The 14,694-nt window shown below is 41.9% G+C and overlaps 3 protein-coding genes across 4 annotated transcripts in view; 1 reads left to right on the top strand and 2 right to left on the bottom strand.

Annotated features, from left to right (window-relative positions):
* Window positions 1-4,925: 4,925 nt before the first annotated feature.
* Window positions 4,926-5,430, bottom strand: LOC102898359 (histone H2B type 2-F). The gene has a single exon (XM_006919716.3). It carries the CDS (start codon window positions 5,372-5,374, stop codon window positions 4,994-4,996), a length of 381 nt encoding a protein of 126 aa, XP_006919778.1. The 5' UTR covers window positions 5,375-5,430; the 3' UTR covers window positions 4,926-4,993.
* Window positions 5,431-6,481: 1,051 nt separating this feature from the next.
* LOC102889931 (histone H3) overlaps window positions 6,482-14,694 on the bottom strand; it is a 19,347-nt gene continuing 11,134 nt past the window's right edge. The window contains exon 2 of one of the 2 annotated variants that reach the window (XM_025052185.1): window positions 6,482-6,914. In XM_025052185.1, the coding sequence (XP_024907953.1) occupies window positions 6,533-6,914 (382 nt within the window). In that variant the 3' untranslated portion in view covers window positions 6,482-6,532. Of the gene's footprint in view, window positions 6,920-14,694 lie in introns of both variants that reach the window. The other variant, XM_025052184.1, reaches the window with a different exon arrangement.
* On the top strand, window positions 12,529-12,947 carry LOC102898108 (histone H4). Its single transcript, XM_006919715.3, has one exon. The coding sequence runs from the start codon at window positions 12,576-12,578 to the stop codon at window positions 12,885-12,887; it is 312 nt and encodes a 103-aa protein (XP_006919777.1). The 5' UTR covers window positions 12,529-12,575; the 3' UTR covers window positions 12,888-12,947.

The following is a 14,694-nucleotide window of genomic DNA, read 5'->3' on the forward strand; positions in this document are numbered from 1 at the left end:
TTTCTAATCCATGACTATGTCATTATTAATATCTCATAACAGTGCCCTCTAGAAGCTTTGTTCTTTTTGGTGATTTCTAGGTCTTTCATTTTTGTGTTATTGTAAATGGTATTGTTAGAATCTTAAGAAGTGATTATTATCAATATCGTATCTATAATAGTATAAAAACTGAAAGACCCTAAGAGAGCTGCATATTAAGCTTGGCAGTGGAAAGCAGCATGTCAAAAAATGCTAGGAAGTTGAAAATCTGGGCTCCTGTAAGTACTTGCTTGTTAATGCGCAGTGGCAGTAAGATGAGAACCAATACAATCGTTTGCTGTCCTTCCTTTATCCCTCATTTCTTGGTTTGTTTCTAAATATGGGGTAAAAACCCCCAAAGGGTAAGAAGCTCATCTTCCTGCCTTCCCTTTCATCTCTATATCATACTAAACACATATTATTAACTCCTTAACCCTTAGACTTAGGGTAGAAAAGAAATTGTGGAGAGGGAGTATGTGTTAAATAAAGGGTGAGATTCTCAAACATGTTATGTGAGTTAATGGAGATAGAAAATCTCTAAGAAACACTAGAAACAATTGGTTCACACATTCTGGAGAAATAAATTTCCCCAGTGTAGTGCTCTCTTGAGAAGGTAATTTAATTTCGAGGAAGCAATGACATGATCCCCAGTGAACAGCAATCATCTGGAGTCTGGCTGTGACTTTGAGGCTCACTTCTTCTGGAAGGGCAGAAAAAAAGCCTTGAAGAGAGGAGATAAGCATTTATAACATCTGAATCTATCATCTATGTCACTTAACATTTTTTCTCATTTTTTATTTTTGTATCCTTTTACATGGCATTGTGGATGGGATTTCTGGGCTTCACCTTTCAGTTCCTATATTTTCTCCCAGCTATACCTATTCTATTCTGGATTTAGTCCTGAATTCTTGTGTCAACAACCAAATTTTAAATTCCCAAGATCTCTAGTTAATTTTTCTTGCACTCTTCACTCTTACTTTATCTACCATCTTTTTTGTCAATTTCCTGTCATTTCTAAGAATTTGGGGTGGAAGACGATGTTGTAAGAAGCGACACCCGACAATGGAAATTACACACTCAGACAACTTTGTTAGAGGAAGGAGAATTTAATGCCGGCGGAGAGCTTGGGGCATTCAACAGACCCAAAGCACGATCTCTCCTTGGTTAGATTTCTTATAGATTATATACCCTTGCAGTGTCCATGCAAGGGGCACGTGCCTTGGTTAGATTTCTTATAGATTATACCCTTGCAGTGTCCATGCAAGGGGCACATGATTCCTTTGTCTGAGGTTTCACATGTGCTGCATGACTCAGGATGGGAGGGGGAGCTTCAGGTGGGGGGCTGCAAGTGGGGAGGAATTTCTAGACCACTGGTCTTACCAGTCATTTGTTTTGTAGAACCAGTGACCTTGGCGTTATCAGCACCATTATAGGATTCTTGAACAGAGACATGGGACCTGCTCAGCGGATTCCTATCCAAAGGCTGAGCTCTAATTGTAACATAACAAGCCGTTTTATAGTCTTGTTATTTCTACACAGCTACACAGAAAGAACATTAGTTGGATAGCAAGCTATGAATCAACATGTGAGCTGGAGAATCCTTGAGGTGGGGGAGGTAACTATGGGAAAACATGTTAGCCGAAGAATGCGGGGAGAGAGTAGTTTTAACCAGCTGAGTCGGTTATTTCTGCAGGCCCGTTCCTTTGCATTTTTTCAGACGCCTCCTCTCTTCTCTCAATGGGAAGAACACAACATGTGTTTAGTATACTATCGTGAATTGGTCAATATTTTCTGTGGTACATTAGAGATGAAAAAACTTGCATAACACTCAACAGGTCTTCTCTACTATCAATATCAACTAAAATTTGAAGTGTTTATTAAGTGTCAAACATTAATCTAAGCATTTTTTAATCTGTATTTACTCATTTACCCTTCACAAAAGCATTATGAAGTAAGCATTACTATTATCTCCAATTTAAAGATGAGGAAACTGAAATAGAAGATTCAAAAACTTGCCTTAGTCATACTACTGACAAAGTGGAGCTAAGGCTACAAACCAGGTGATCTGTCTTCAAGACTGCTTGGTTTTAAGGTCACTTTTGGGAAATGCACCCATTTTAAAAGTGAGATGTTTGTCTCAAAGTCATTGCAGAAGATTGAATTGTCATCTTTTAGGTTTCTATACGTATTACGATCCATTCGCCAATCCCTGAAAAGATGACTTAACCAATCTGGATGACATTTGACTTGATGCAGGCCAATCCCACTTCTACTTTTGCAATGCTTCTGATATTTAAAGTTTTCTGGATCTGATATTTAAAATTTCTTAATACTACACTTTTTTTTTTGGTCTGCTGGAACTCACCTCCCTCCACATCCTTGTTTACAACAGTGGAAAAGCAGCACCTCAAAAAAGCTGAAAAAGCTCCACTCTGATCTTATCCTTTTGACCACAAAGATGCATGGGCTGAAGGGAAGCCGTCCAGTACAGTACTTTATCTGCCCTTCTCAGGAATTTTAAATCTCTAACAGAAGTCTTAACTGGGTTGATAACTATTAAGGGCAATTAAAAGAGCATTCCTGGTTAAAGAAGCAAAGAATTAGGAAAAACTGCAGAAAAAAAGCTTATTGAAATACTTAAACCTACCATCCTCAGATCAATTTGCTTGTGTTTTACGATCTGGGCAATCAGTCAACACACTTTCATTGAAAAGCCATTTTATAATAGGCACTGGGATAGCCTTTGTGAAAGATCCCAAGAAGTTTAAAAAGGGGGTGAGGGGACTGCCCTCTAGTAGAGGACAAACACAAGAAAATGTAAAAACAATGAAAAAATTAAGGAACAAGCCTGCACAGTTCACAAAGCCACACAGTTAATTTTGAATTCATTGTGCAAGGAACAAAGCCTTGAGTTAAAAGGAGAAAGACTCCCCCCTGTGACCTAGATTTGGATGGGACGGTTTTACAGAGTGAGATCTGAGCAAGAGTTTAAAGAACTCAGAGGTTGTTAGGGTTTGAATAGCCCAGAGAACAACTGAGAGTACTTCCACTTAAGAGAACGATAGGACAAAAGCACAAAGGAAGAGAAATTCAAGATGTATTATGGGACAGTAGAACATTTCAGCTCACCTGGAAGACGGGGAAAATGAGTCACTGAAGAAGGTAAATTTCGGCCAGATGGTAGAAGCCTTTTAGTTTCAAGAGTTGGGGTTTAATCCTCATGGATAGTTAACAATAGCTTTTGCTTAGGTGAGCCAATTGACAATGTAACAACTTCAAAAAACTGAGAAACATAATTCCTAGTCCTCAGGGAGAAGAGAGCCCCTGGACTTCAGGATCCTAGGCATAGAGACCAGCCACATTCTCTGATAGCTTGACTGGGTATCAGACAGACCACCCTGGCTGCCTCACTTACTGAGTAAATTTTCTTACCATAAAATGTGCTGTGTAATAATTTTTTTTCACTAGAAAATTTAGATTCTCAGTTGCGTCATCTTCCCCTGGCCTCTTGTCTAATAGTTGCCAGGAAAAGATGACTCACTAAGAATCCTAATTTGTTAGTGAAATAAATCATTACAGCCCATTCTATGCAACTTTTAAGTGGATGTAAATTTGAACTCTTATATTATACATTATATATAAAATTTATTTTAAGCACATAGTTGTCATGTAAATTCTCCCAAATTTATCAAGAATGGTTTATTTTTGAAGCTTGACTCTCAAATTGGAAACTAAGATTTTTCCTTTTGTCTCAAGGGGAATATTTCCTTTGGAAAAAACATCCACCAGCCTTTGTCAGGGTTAGGCTCGAGTTATGCAAGAGGTCCTTAAAAATTCATCCTACATGTTAACTGGCCTTTTATCATGCTCCTAAAACCTATTTAAAAAAAAAAGAAAAGTAAACCACCTGAGACCACTAAAAACCACTTCCCCAGTCACCACCTCATCAGAAAACTTCAAGCGATGCAACTGGAAATGTGTTTCACAAGCACCAACGTGGTTCTTATAACCAGTAAAGTTAGTTGCGGAACCAAGACAAGGTCCTTGCCCTGGAGATCATTTTCCTGTGGAGTAAACAGTTAAAGTCTATGTATTGCTCAGCTTTCACCAAGAGCAACAACATTGGCTGAGCAGGACTGAGGGAAGTTTTGACAGAAGTGAGGATCAAACCCTGAAGCCTTTGGGCTCTGAGTCTCTCTGCACAAGGGGCGACGTTATAGACCAGGTGATTTAGTTATGGAGGCTGTCTGTGTATTATAGGGTATTTAGCAGCATCCCTAGCCTCTACCCACTAGATGACAGTAGCACCTCTCCCCAAGTGATGACAAGAATGTCTGGATATTGCCGAATATCCCATGGAGTGGAGACAAAACATGTTTGTTTCCGGAAAGGAAAAGCAGGGGAAGATGGCTGGGTCTGGACTTCTAGGTAGGCCTACAAACTGAAGCATATGACTTTATTGAATAGTTTGAGTTATGAGTTCATTAAAAACATGTAGATTAAAACATTAGTGGAGTGGGGAACTGAGATATTTCTATCCACACGCTAGGAAGTGTACTGCAGCTTGCTTACTGAAGGGGTCCGAAGACACTTAGGGGCAGGGTAGTGGACAGATAGCCCTTCTCACACACTAGTTACATAAGGGGTGTCAAACCTTTATCCTCGGTTGTGTACCTGGCCTCCATTAAGGACCCCTTAGAATTAGGTAGTAGAGAACTAAGCACTTCTACCAGCTAGAGCGGTACCACCAGGTGGCACCAATGAGCTACAGGTTTCGAATTAACAGCCGGAGGAACCTTTCTCAATTCCAACCTAGTCATAGGTCCAAATGTATTTGTGACAATGGGATCATCCCACCTAAACAAAAACTTACCAACCTCCCAGGTGCTTACAGCCGCCTTCTTCGATAACTGAAGTGGCTCTGAAAAGAGCCTTTGGGGTAAAATAGCTGTTTTGTCGCGTTCCTTGCGTGCCCTTACTTGGAGCTGGTGTACTTGGTGACGGCCTTGGTGCCCTCGGACACGGCGTGCTTGGCCAGCTCGCCCGGCAGCAGCAGGCGCACGGCCGTCTGGATCTCCCGGGACGTGATGGTCGAACGCTTGTTGTAATGCGCCAGTCGGGAGGCCTCGCCGGCGATGCGCTCGAAGATGTCGTTGACGAAAGAATTCATGATGCCCATAGCCTTGGACGAGATACCGGTGTCAGGATGAACCTGCTTCAGGACTTTGTACACGTAAACGGAATAACTCTCCTTCCGGCTGCGTTTACGCTTCTTCCCATCCTTCTTCTGCACTTTCGTAACAGCTTTCTTGGAGCCCTTCTTGGGAGCCGGAGCAGATTTTGCTGGATCTGGCATTTTCACACAAAGAAACGGCAAAACGCTGCAAAAAACGACCGCAACTATAAGCAACGCAGTTGATTCCACGCTATTTATAGAGACTGTATGTAAATGAGGACTGGCACAGTACTAAATTTTTATTGGTTAACATCTAGCAGTGTCGTCATAGAGGTGGAGCCCATGTAAATAAGATTCTGCTTGGGCTCCCTTAGTGGTCATTAGAACAGAAATCTTGTTAGCCAATCAAAATGTTCCATTTCACACTAACCAGTAAATTATGTGAAGTGATAGTTTCAACGGTTTAGGGATCTTCTGTTGTTTTCACTTCGAATTGTAGATTTGTGTACAGAAGAGACTGAAGCGCCAGCCAAAGATAAGTTAACTTCTATTTTTGCATCGTTTTGCTGTGTACTTTGTGAAAGTTTTGTTTCGAAACATTCCTCAGCTCACATTTTTAGACTCCAGGTACTTATTTCCCTGAAGTTCCAATTTGTTTGCGCTGCCTGTATTATGCTAAAGTAAAAATTGGATTTGTATAATTTTTAAGCACAAGCCCGGAAAAGGCTTAATATTTAAAAAGGAACTCGCCTTCATCCCCGCCCCGTCCTTGGAATCTTACTCATCTCATGACTCAGCACAATGCCTGTTTATCCCCATTCATTTTATCAGTTAGAATCCCGGCGAACTACTTGGAGATCGAGAATTTTATCCAACATCCGGTTTAGTTGCAGTAACTAAAATCGAGTCGAAAACGGGTTATTATCGACCTTCAAAAAGTGTCAATTTCGTTATTCAGATTTGTGCTTACGTTTTCCACTATCACCTCGGAACGTTACAAACGACTGATAAGGGCGGATTTCATCCTCATGCAGATTTTTCGGCACAGAAACAAGGTTGGCGCCCTGTACTTTTAAATCAAAATTTAAACCAGGACGTGAAAGCAGAGTTGACCCAAAACTACGTACGTAATTTGGCCTCCGCTTTCCCCTCTAGCCTCGATCATTGGGATTCCATAACCGCCTCGGCACCAGGTGCTAACTCTCCTCCACCCCCTTACTAACACCAGTGTAATAGAATTAACGTTAACCGAAAAACAAAGTAGTACAGCTGCTCTTCATGAAAACGTGGGTGGCTCTGAAAAGAGCCTTTAAGGTCGTCTGCTTAAGATGGCATGCTTTAGGCCCGCTCCCCGCGGATGCGGCGCGCCAGCTGGATGTCTTTGGGCATGATGGTGACGCGCTTGGCGTGGATGGCGCACAGGTTAGTGTCCTCGAACAGCCCCACCAGGTAGGCCTCGCTGGCCTCCTGCAGCGCCATGACGGCCGAGCTCTGGAAGCGCAGATCGGTCTTGAAGTCCTGCGCGATCTCGCGCACCAGGCGCTGGAAGGGCAGCTTGCGGATCAGCAGCTCCGTGGACTTCTGGTAGCGGCGGATCTCGCGCAGCGCCACGGTGCCCGGCCGGTAGCGGTGCGGCTTCTTGACGCCGCCCGTGGCAGGCGCGCTCTTGCGGGCCGCCTTGGTGGCCAGCTGCTTGCGCGGGGCCTTGCCACCGGTCGACTTGCGTGCAGTCTGCTTAGTACGAGCCATGATGTTGATCTTTCATTTCGAGAACCCTAGGCAGCCTTATTTATAGACATAGCTTTGTCTTGATTGGGCCAGAAAAACTAGGACTTTCTAGAATTGTTATCTTATTGGCTAGAATTCAATCCTATTTATTGGGGACAGGATTCTTATGCTAATCTTCTTCCTTATTACCCCCCCTTCCCATGTTTTTCTGTAATCTTATAGATCACAGGCGGTTTTTTAATGACCTTTCCTTTAAATTATTGGTGTAACTTTTGAAGGCAATTTACAAAGTATTTTTGTATGCTTGAGATTTATATTTTAACAGGTTACATAGAATTACAAACATGAGTTAGGTTTCAGCCTATCATTTCCAGTTACAAGTTACTTAACTCCTTTCACATAGCTCAGATTTATTTAGCGTCTGACTCCGCGCTAAGTGCCTTATGACTGAGGTTCAGCAAAACACTTATAGTTGAAGAAACCAAAAGTTGAAGTTACGTGTATCTGACTTCGAGATTCGACTAAGTGGTGTGCTGACCTCTCCCTACGTGGAGAGTTAGAGCCTTCTTCCTTTCTGTAGGCTTTTCTCCCTGAAATAGGGTACCCTCCTTCTCAACTTATTGATGGCCAATTAGAGCCTAGACGAAAGGCTTCTAAGGCAAGGAAGGTAAGACCGGAAATACTAATTTCTCCTTTACAAATAGTGAATAGATTAAAAGCAAATAAATTATTCATCGATTACTGAGTGCTAGCGTATGTCCTTCAATAGGTGTTTTCTAATGCTTAAACGTTTCATATCTTTATAAGGAAATTGGACCTCTGCCTTTTAGTTATTTCACATGCTTTGAAGTATTGCTTGGAAAGTTGCATGTCATAAAACATTTATGTAAGGTTATCAATGCTTAAAGTTGTAATAGTTCATATAAAACTTTTAAATGTATGCTTATTTGATTGAAAGCATTGCATGCAAACTTTATAAAAACTCAAACCTGAGAACAAAAGCAGGCCCCAAAAGCTTAAAACTTACTTTGAGGGTGTCAATTTGAATTATCTTCTTGTTGAAGTTAAAATAAAATAAGCAATTTTGAGGGGATTTCTGGAACACTAAACACAATGTAGAAGTTTCTTATCTTCATATCTTCGAGAGTTCCCTTGGGCAGCAGAAATCTCTCTAGGGAAAAGATCTAAAACGGCATGTAAAACTGTGCCTGATGTGAACAGCTGTTCCCCCTTCCTATAGTGGTTTTGTAATAATGCCTTACATTTAAAGAGCACTACTCAGTATTTAAAAATTCTTCTGTATACACTATCTCATTTAATCCCAGCTGTGAAGTAGATGTTATTTTCCTCATTTTACAGATAAAGAAACTGAGTTGCAAAGAAATTATGGCTTGTCCTAGATAAGTAACAAGGCTTACATAATATGCTAAAGCAAAAGGATGAAATTATAATGGATTTCCAGTTTCATCAGATTTGGGGTACATTTTAAAACAAAATCAAATCAGTCAGTGTTTCTCAAACTTATCCACCGAAGTATTCCAATCAGAAGAAGAAACTACCTATGGGATCTAGATGACAGCCCAAAGCAGCCCACCCAAGTGTTACATTTTTTGCAATGTTTTTGGGTTTTTACCTTTTTTTTTTTTAATGTATGTACCCATAGCCATGATGTATGGAAGTGTTCATTTAAATAAGAAAAAAGATTCTCAAGCTACATATTCATATAGAATCCAACAATCACAAAATCTATGTTACCTTTGTAACATAGAGAATCAGAACATTTCAAGAGTCTTCCTCTGGCTTAATAAAAAAATTGTATAAGAATTTCTACTTCTCAGAAAAGAGATGTCAATTTAAATATTAATTATAAGTCAGATACGATAATCAATCAGAATAGTAAACGTTTAAGTTATAGGTAGCACTTCTCAGACTATAACAGTTTGTAATGTATGGTTGCCTTCAAAGTCACTTTTAATAACAGAATTCAGATTCCTATTACTTCGGTTTCACCCAGTCTCCACATTGGATGATAGAGGGGTGATATTTCAGTTTCTCAATACATCATTGTATCAGAAGTAAGTTTATAATGCAGAAGAACCCCTGCTTTGCTGCAGCTGTGGGGAAGAGGGGATATTTTTCTCCTAATATTTCTGAAATTTCTTTCACCACTAATAATGAGAATCTGCAGTTTCAAAAAATGAACACTGCAATTTCATTATTTGGTTCTGTGAGGGGGGAAAAAAAAAGGCACTAGAAGCTTAAAATTAACCATAGGAAATGAGCCAGCAGAGGAAAATATTAAGAAGTGAATTATTAGGGTTGTAATGTTTTATATGTGCATGTGTTTGTTTTTAATACAAAAATAATGGACCAAATTAAAATTATATGTCCCAGGAAGATAGTTTGTGTTTAATCTTTAACTTCAAGTATCCCCAGGATTTCAGGTACCACCAATATAAGACTTGATCTTTGGTTTGTGGGTTGGTCAGGCCATATGCCTAAATCCCTTTCATCTTGAGTGGCTTGTAGCCCTGGACCAGACTGAGAAACCATAGGATTTAGAAATCCTTTCCTTACCCCATTCTGAGATTAAACTCATTCCCTCAAAATCTTGCTCATTGGATAAAAAGTCCAGGTTTTCTGCCCATCCTTAACACTGCTGCCTGTACTGTATAGTGAAGGGTAGTATAGGAGAGAAAGATTTTCTCGACCCTGTTAGGGTCCCTGGCTGGATCCGAAAATTAAACTGACAAGGACTAACAGGAGAAAAATACACAAATTTATTTAATGTAAGTTTTACATGACACAGCAACCTTCATAATGAAATGAAGATCCAAAGAAACAGACCTGAGCATTTTTATGCTAGGTTTAATGAAGAGTGGGCAGTTACGTAGAAATGGGACAGGTTAAGGAGCCTGAGGTGAGTATAGTAACCTGGGGGAAACAGCAAGGCCTGTGTGTTAGGATTCTTCTGTGTGTCCCTTTTCCTGTGAAGATAATTCTCCTTTCCTCTGGGCATAGGAAGGACATCTCTTATAAGATGGTTTAATGACTTGTTTCAGGGGAGATGGTCCCAGGGAAAGTCAAAGTGGCCTACCTGCTTCTGTCACTGAGAAAATAAGCTTAAAATGTTTTATATGCTAAGGTGACATATTTTGGGGTAGCGTGCCCTGACCCCCATCAATGTCAGGTAAACCGCACCTAAAACATGCCATTTTGGCATAAGGATTAGTTTGAGCTAAAGGCACTTGGAAAATTGCAGGTGCAAGAGGACTGTCCGACCTCCCCTTTTCTTCCTAAAAGCAGGAGATGAAACCTCCACGTAAAAGATGCCCACCTTTATAAGGAGGAAAATAACATTGCCATCACCAAGGTCAAAGCTGAGAGTAATCCATACAAACAAACATTGTTAAACTAACTCTATCTTCCTGGTCACTTTTCTACCATTAATGCCCTTCCTAACCTGAGCCCTTCTGTCTTGTTACATTTTCCTGATTTACTGCTCGTGTCTAATGCAGTGTATACACCCAACTTGATAACTGCTCCTTACACTAAATAAATGCATATTCTTTCTCCTGTGAATCTGTCTTATGTCAATTTAATACTCAGGCCCAGCCAAAAATCTTAAGAAGATAGAGGAAAAATTTTGCCTCCCTATAGCAGTTAAGAATTTGATGGGGTGCAGAATGCCACCCCCAAATATGCCACTTTAGTATATTGATTTTGAGCTGAAGGCATTTGAGAAATGGCAAGTGCAAGAAGGGCTCTCTGACCTGCTCCTTTTTCCTGAAAAGCAGCTCATAAAATTCCCATTCGAAAAGTTCCCTCTCAGTACCAGGAAGCGAACATTCTTTTCAGAAACAGGGAGTCGATGCCAAAATTGATCTGCAGAAACCAACCTATTAAAATAACTCCTACCTTCCATGCGTTTCCTCAAATATATCCTAGTCATTGTCCCATAATTTACTGTCCCTAGCCCAAGCCCCAGAATGTATTGGTGTTTTAAAAGGTATATATAAACTTTTGGACCCAACAGGCTTTTCAGGTCTTCATTTTTCTTCTGAAGACTCCTGTGTTCACATAAAAATATTAAAATTTGTATGCTTTGTTCCTTTCAATTAGTCTTTCGTCAGTTGAATCCTTAGGCCCACATAATTGAGTTCCTTTTTGGTGGCTCTTTCTAGGCATATGAGGGGAGTTCAAAGAAAGCCCATCCCTGCACTTGCTGTTTTTCAAGTGCATATGGCTCAAAATAATCAATATACCAAAGCAGCATAGTTTGAATTGAGATGTCCGAAACTGCCACAGTCATATTTTGGGGCAGCATATTCTACCCTTCAACATCTATTGTGAATTCCAGGGTGTTGTTTGACATGTGATGCATGGTGCCACCATTCCATGGACAGGGAAGGGGTGCAGGTGGAGAAGAGAATGAATCTTCTCAGCTCCCATAAAAGTTACATTTTAGAGATTTCGTTTAAATATTTTGATTTTTGGAGATTTTAGATTTTCGGTTTAAAATGGCTAAAGGACCACCAGGAGAATAGATCTACATGTCTGGAGCCTAGAAGTCTGGATAAATATATAGATTTGGGATTCATTAGCATATAGAAGATAGAGCCAAAGGAGAGATGAAAAAAGGCATGTAAGTTTAAACTGATAAATATTTCTCAAAAAAAAAAATTTTTTTTTGATGCAGAAACTACGTTCTTGTGGATTCGCCTACAGAAGGCCTTGGTAATGAACATGCTTTTTCCGGTAATGACTCTAAATATGGGGATGTCTTCTTGCAAAACCCACCCAATTCATTAAATTTTGGAGCTCCATGTGGAGCCATCAGTTGGGACACAATGTGTGAAATGAATCCTGGCTGAGAACGAGGGTCGATTACAGGGGGTCTAGAAACAATTACAGGAGACCCCTTGGTCTATCTTGCTCTCAGCAGAGCTTCGAATGACAGTGCGTTGGACTGACTGACGTCCCTGAGGTTCAGCGGTACCGTGAGACCTGTTTACCTAGAATCTGATCTCTCCTGGGTGAGGTGAAAATGCCAGGCCGCACGACACCAAAATAGAAACTAACTAGGGCATTATGGCGACCTCCTCCTCCCTCTCGATCCCAAGTGCCCCTGCTCTGGAGATCTGCCCGTCCCGCAGGCAGTCGAGCGACCCGATGTGCTCCGCCGCCCCTTCCGGAACTGCTCTGGAGATCTGCCCGTCCCGCAGGCAGTCTAGTGACCAGATGTGCTTCGCTGCCCTTTCAGTAACCACGTTTGGGGAGCGGGGGGTCCTGCCGGGATCAGACCCGGCGCCGGGGCGCTCGTGCCATTCGCGTCTCTGGACTCCCTCTGCTCTTGCTCAGGGCTTCCCCCGGCGGAAAGGCCTTTCCTCTCTGCCTACGTGTAAGGCCGCCGGCGAGCTCACGGATGGGGAGACCGAGAGGGAAACAGCCGCTGGTTCGGCGGGCCTGGCCTGTGTCGCAGGGCGACCGCTAGGGGGCGTCGGCGAGGGGGAGGGAGGAGGGGGGCCACGGGCGAGGAGGGCGAGGCCGCTTGCGTGTGCGAAGTAGCGGTGTTCAATCCGGTCCGGCGCGCTCGTATATCAGGGCCCAGTGGCCGCAGGTGACACCACGTGAGTGTTTAGGCGCAGCAGTCATGTCTGGGAGAGGCAAAGGTGGCAAAGGCTTGGGTAAAGGCGGCGCCAAGCGCCACCGCAAAGTCCTGCGAGACAACATCCAGGGCATCACCAAGCCGGCCATCCGGCGCCTGGCACGGCGGGGAGGGGTCAAGCGCATCTCCGGCCTGATTTACGAGGAGACCCGGGGGGTGCTGAAGGTGTTCCTGGAGAACGTGATCCGGGACGCGGTCACCTACACGGAGCACGCCAAGCGCAAGACGGTCACCGCCATGGACGTGGTGTACGCCCTCAAGCGTCAGGGACGCACCCTCTACGGTTTCGGAGGCTAAGCCGCCGCTGCAGGCTTAATGTGTGGCAATCCCAAAGGCCCTTTTTAGGGCCAACCAAAGGGTCCTCGGAGGAGCTGGACGCTTTTGTGTGAAATATCGGTATCTTTAACTATGGATTTGTTAGCAGTGTTATAAAAGTCGTAGGTGATGATGTGTAGGTATTAAAAAGTTAAAACAGGTCAGTCTAGGGTAGGAACGCGTGGTTCGAGGCCATACCCTACCTGGAACCTGAGTCACCGTCCTGGGCCACGGGCTGGAGACGTGCTAATAAATCCAAAAAGCGCAAACTTTTTAACGAATAAGAAAATCACGTCTCATCATACCATGTTTGCCAGCCAGACTAGTAACTTGCATAAAAACATAAAAGCTTTTTTTCTACTCAGTGCATCTCGCTTTTGGTAACCCATCTCGCAAGAGAGCTGGATTTTGGCGCTTTCAAAAAATCCTATCGTTTTACCTCATCCTTTGAGTCTGCGTCCTCATTTTTCCGGTTGGTGAGTCTTCGAATTCCAGATATCTACAACTAACGAGCACGTCAGGGAAAAAACTGCCACAACAGTGCTTAACGTGCTAACAGCCCTGGAAACGCAAATCAAGGCAAAAAAAACATGTTATCTTCACTCTACAGTCTTGTTACCTTTTTGAAGACTTGTATTCAAGACATTTTATTTAAGATTATGTAGTGTGGTCAGCTCTTAAAGGAGTACATATTAAATTGCAAAATTGCAATGTATCTGTCTTTGCAATGTTGTTGCTGAAAGACACTGTCTCATAAGTCCACGACTAAACTTTCTTGAATGTAGCACAAAGAAGATAAGGTACTTTCAGCCAGTCATTGTAAGGGGCCTTTTTATTAAACACCAAACGCAAGAAACCAAGAATTTTTTTCACACACTGGCCAGATAATGTTGCCAAATTTTAACTACACTAATGAGCTCACCTCTGATCCAATATTTTTCTTTGATTTTTTAAAGAGTTGATTGGATTTGAGTTTGCAAGTGCTCTAGAACCTTTTCAAGTGAGCAAGAGTGTCACAAAACCAACGTGAAGAAGGACCTTAAGAGGGCCTGTTGTAGCTAAGAATGAGAGGCTTTCAGGAACATACCCTCCATCAATGCAGAAAACACGATTTAATTTTCGATAAGGCAAAAGCAAATTATTCTATGTCAACATGGTAAAGAATACCTACAGTAAGCCATTCTGTGTACTACTGTTTCTAAATTTTCCTGATTTGGATTGAAATGTGGTAGATATAAATCTCTAATCTTTAAGCCTAATTATAGTTTTGTGGTTATTACATTTACAAGTAAAGAATTTTTTCAGCATTCTCAACTCATAATTTTACAGTTAAATTTGGTTATATATGTAGTTGAGAGAAAAAAATTCTGTCAGCTGGGAAGAGAACCCTTTTTGTCCCAAAGACAGGAGGTGGCAGTGGTAGATCTCTTTATGCTTCTGAGTTTAGTGTAACCTCTTTGATTTTCATTACCTCGAGAGCATTGGTCCCTGAAAGACCCTTTTCCCTTCCTTTCTGATCCCTCACCCCCACTCCCATCCTCTGTTCCACACCGAGATGAGGTTTACACTTCACCATCTTATTTGCTTTTCAAGACACCATGTAAGACAGACCCTGTAAGATAGACAAGGCTAATATCCTTTTTACAAACGAGGTCGAGAGAAGCAAAGTGATCTGTCCACTGGTCACGCAGCTAATGTTGTCCACCCTCAGATGTGAGGGCGACTGCATTTTAGTTTTATTTTGCACAATTACAGAAGTTGAATCTTTCTGTGCAAGCTTTGATTTTGC

The sequence above is a fragment of the Pteropus alecto genome, unplaced genomic scaffold (assembly GCF_000325575.1).
Source record: "Pteropus alecto unplaced genomic scaffold, ASM32557v1 scaffold106, whole genome shotgun sequence".
Classification (NCBI taxonomy): Eukaryota; Metazoa; Chordata; class Mammalia; order Chiroptera; family Pteropodidae; genus Pteropus; species Pteropus alecto.

Bases quoted from the DNA above. Each gene is read 5' to 3' on its own strand.
- LOC102898359 (XM_006919716.3), bottom strand. From the start codon at position 5,374: ATGCCAGATCCAGCAAAATCTGCTCCGGCTCCCAAGAAGGGCTCCAAG.
- LOC102898108 (XM_006919715.3), top strand. From the start codon at position 12,576: ATGTCTGGGAGAGGCAAAGGTGGCAAAGGCTTGGGTAAAGGCGGCGCC.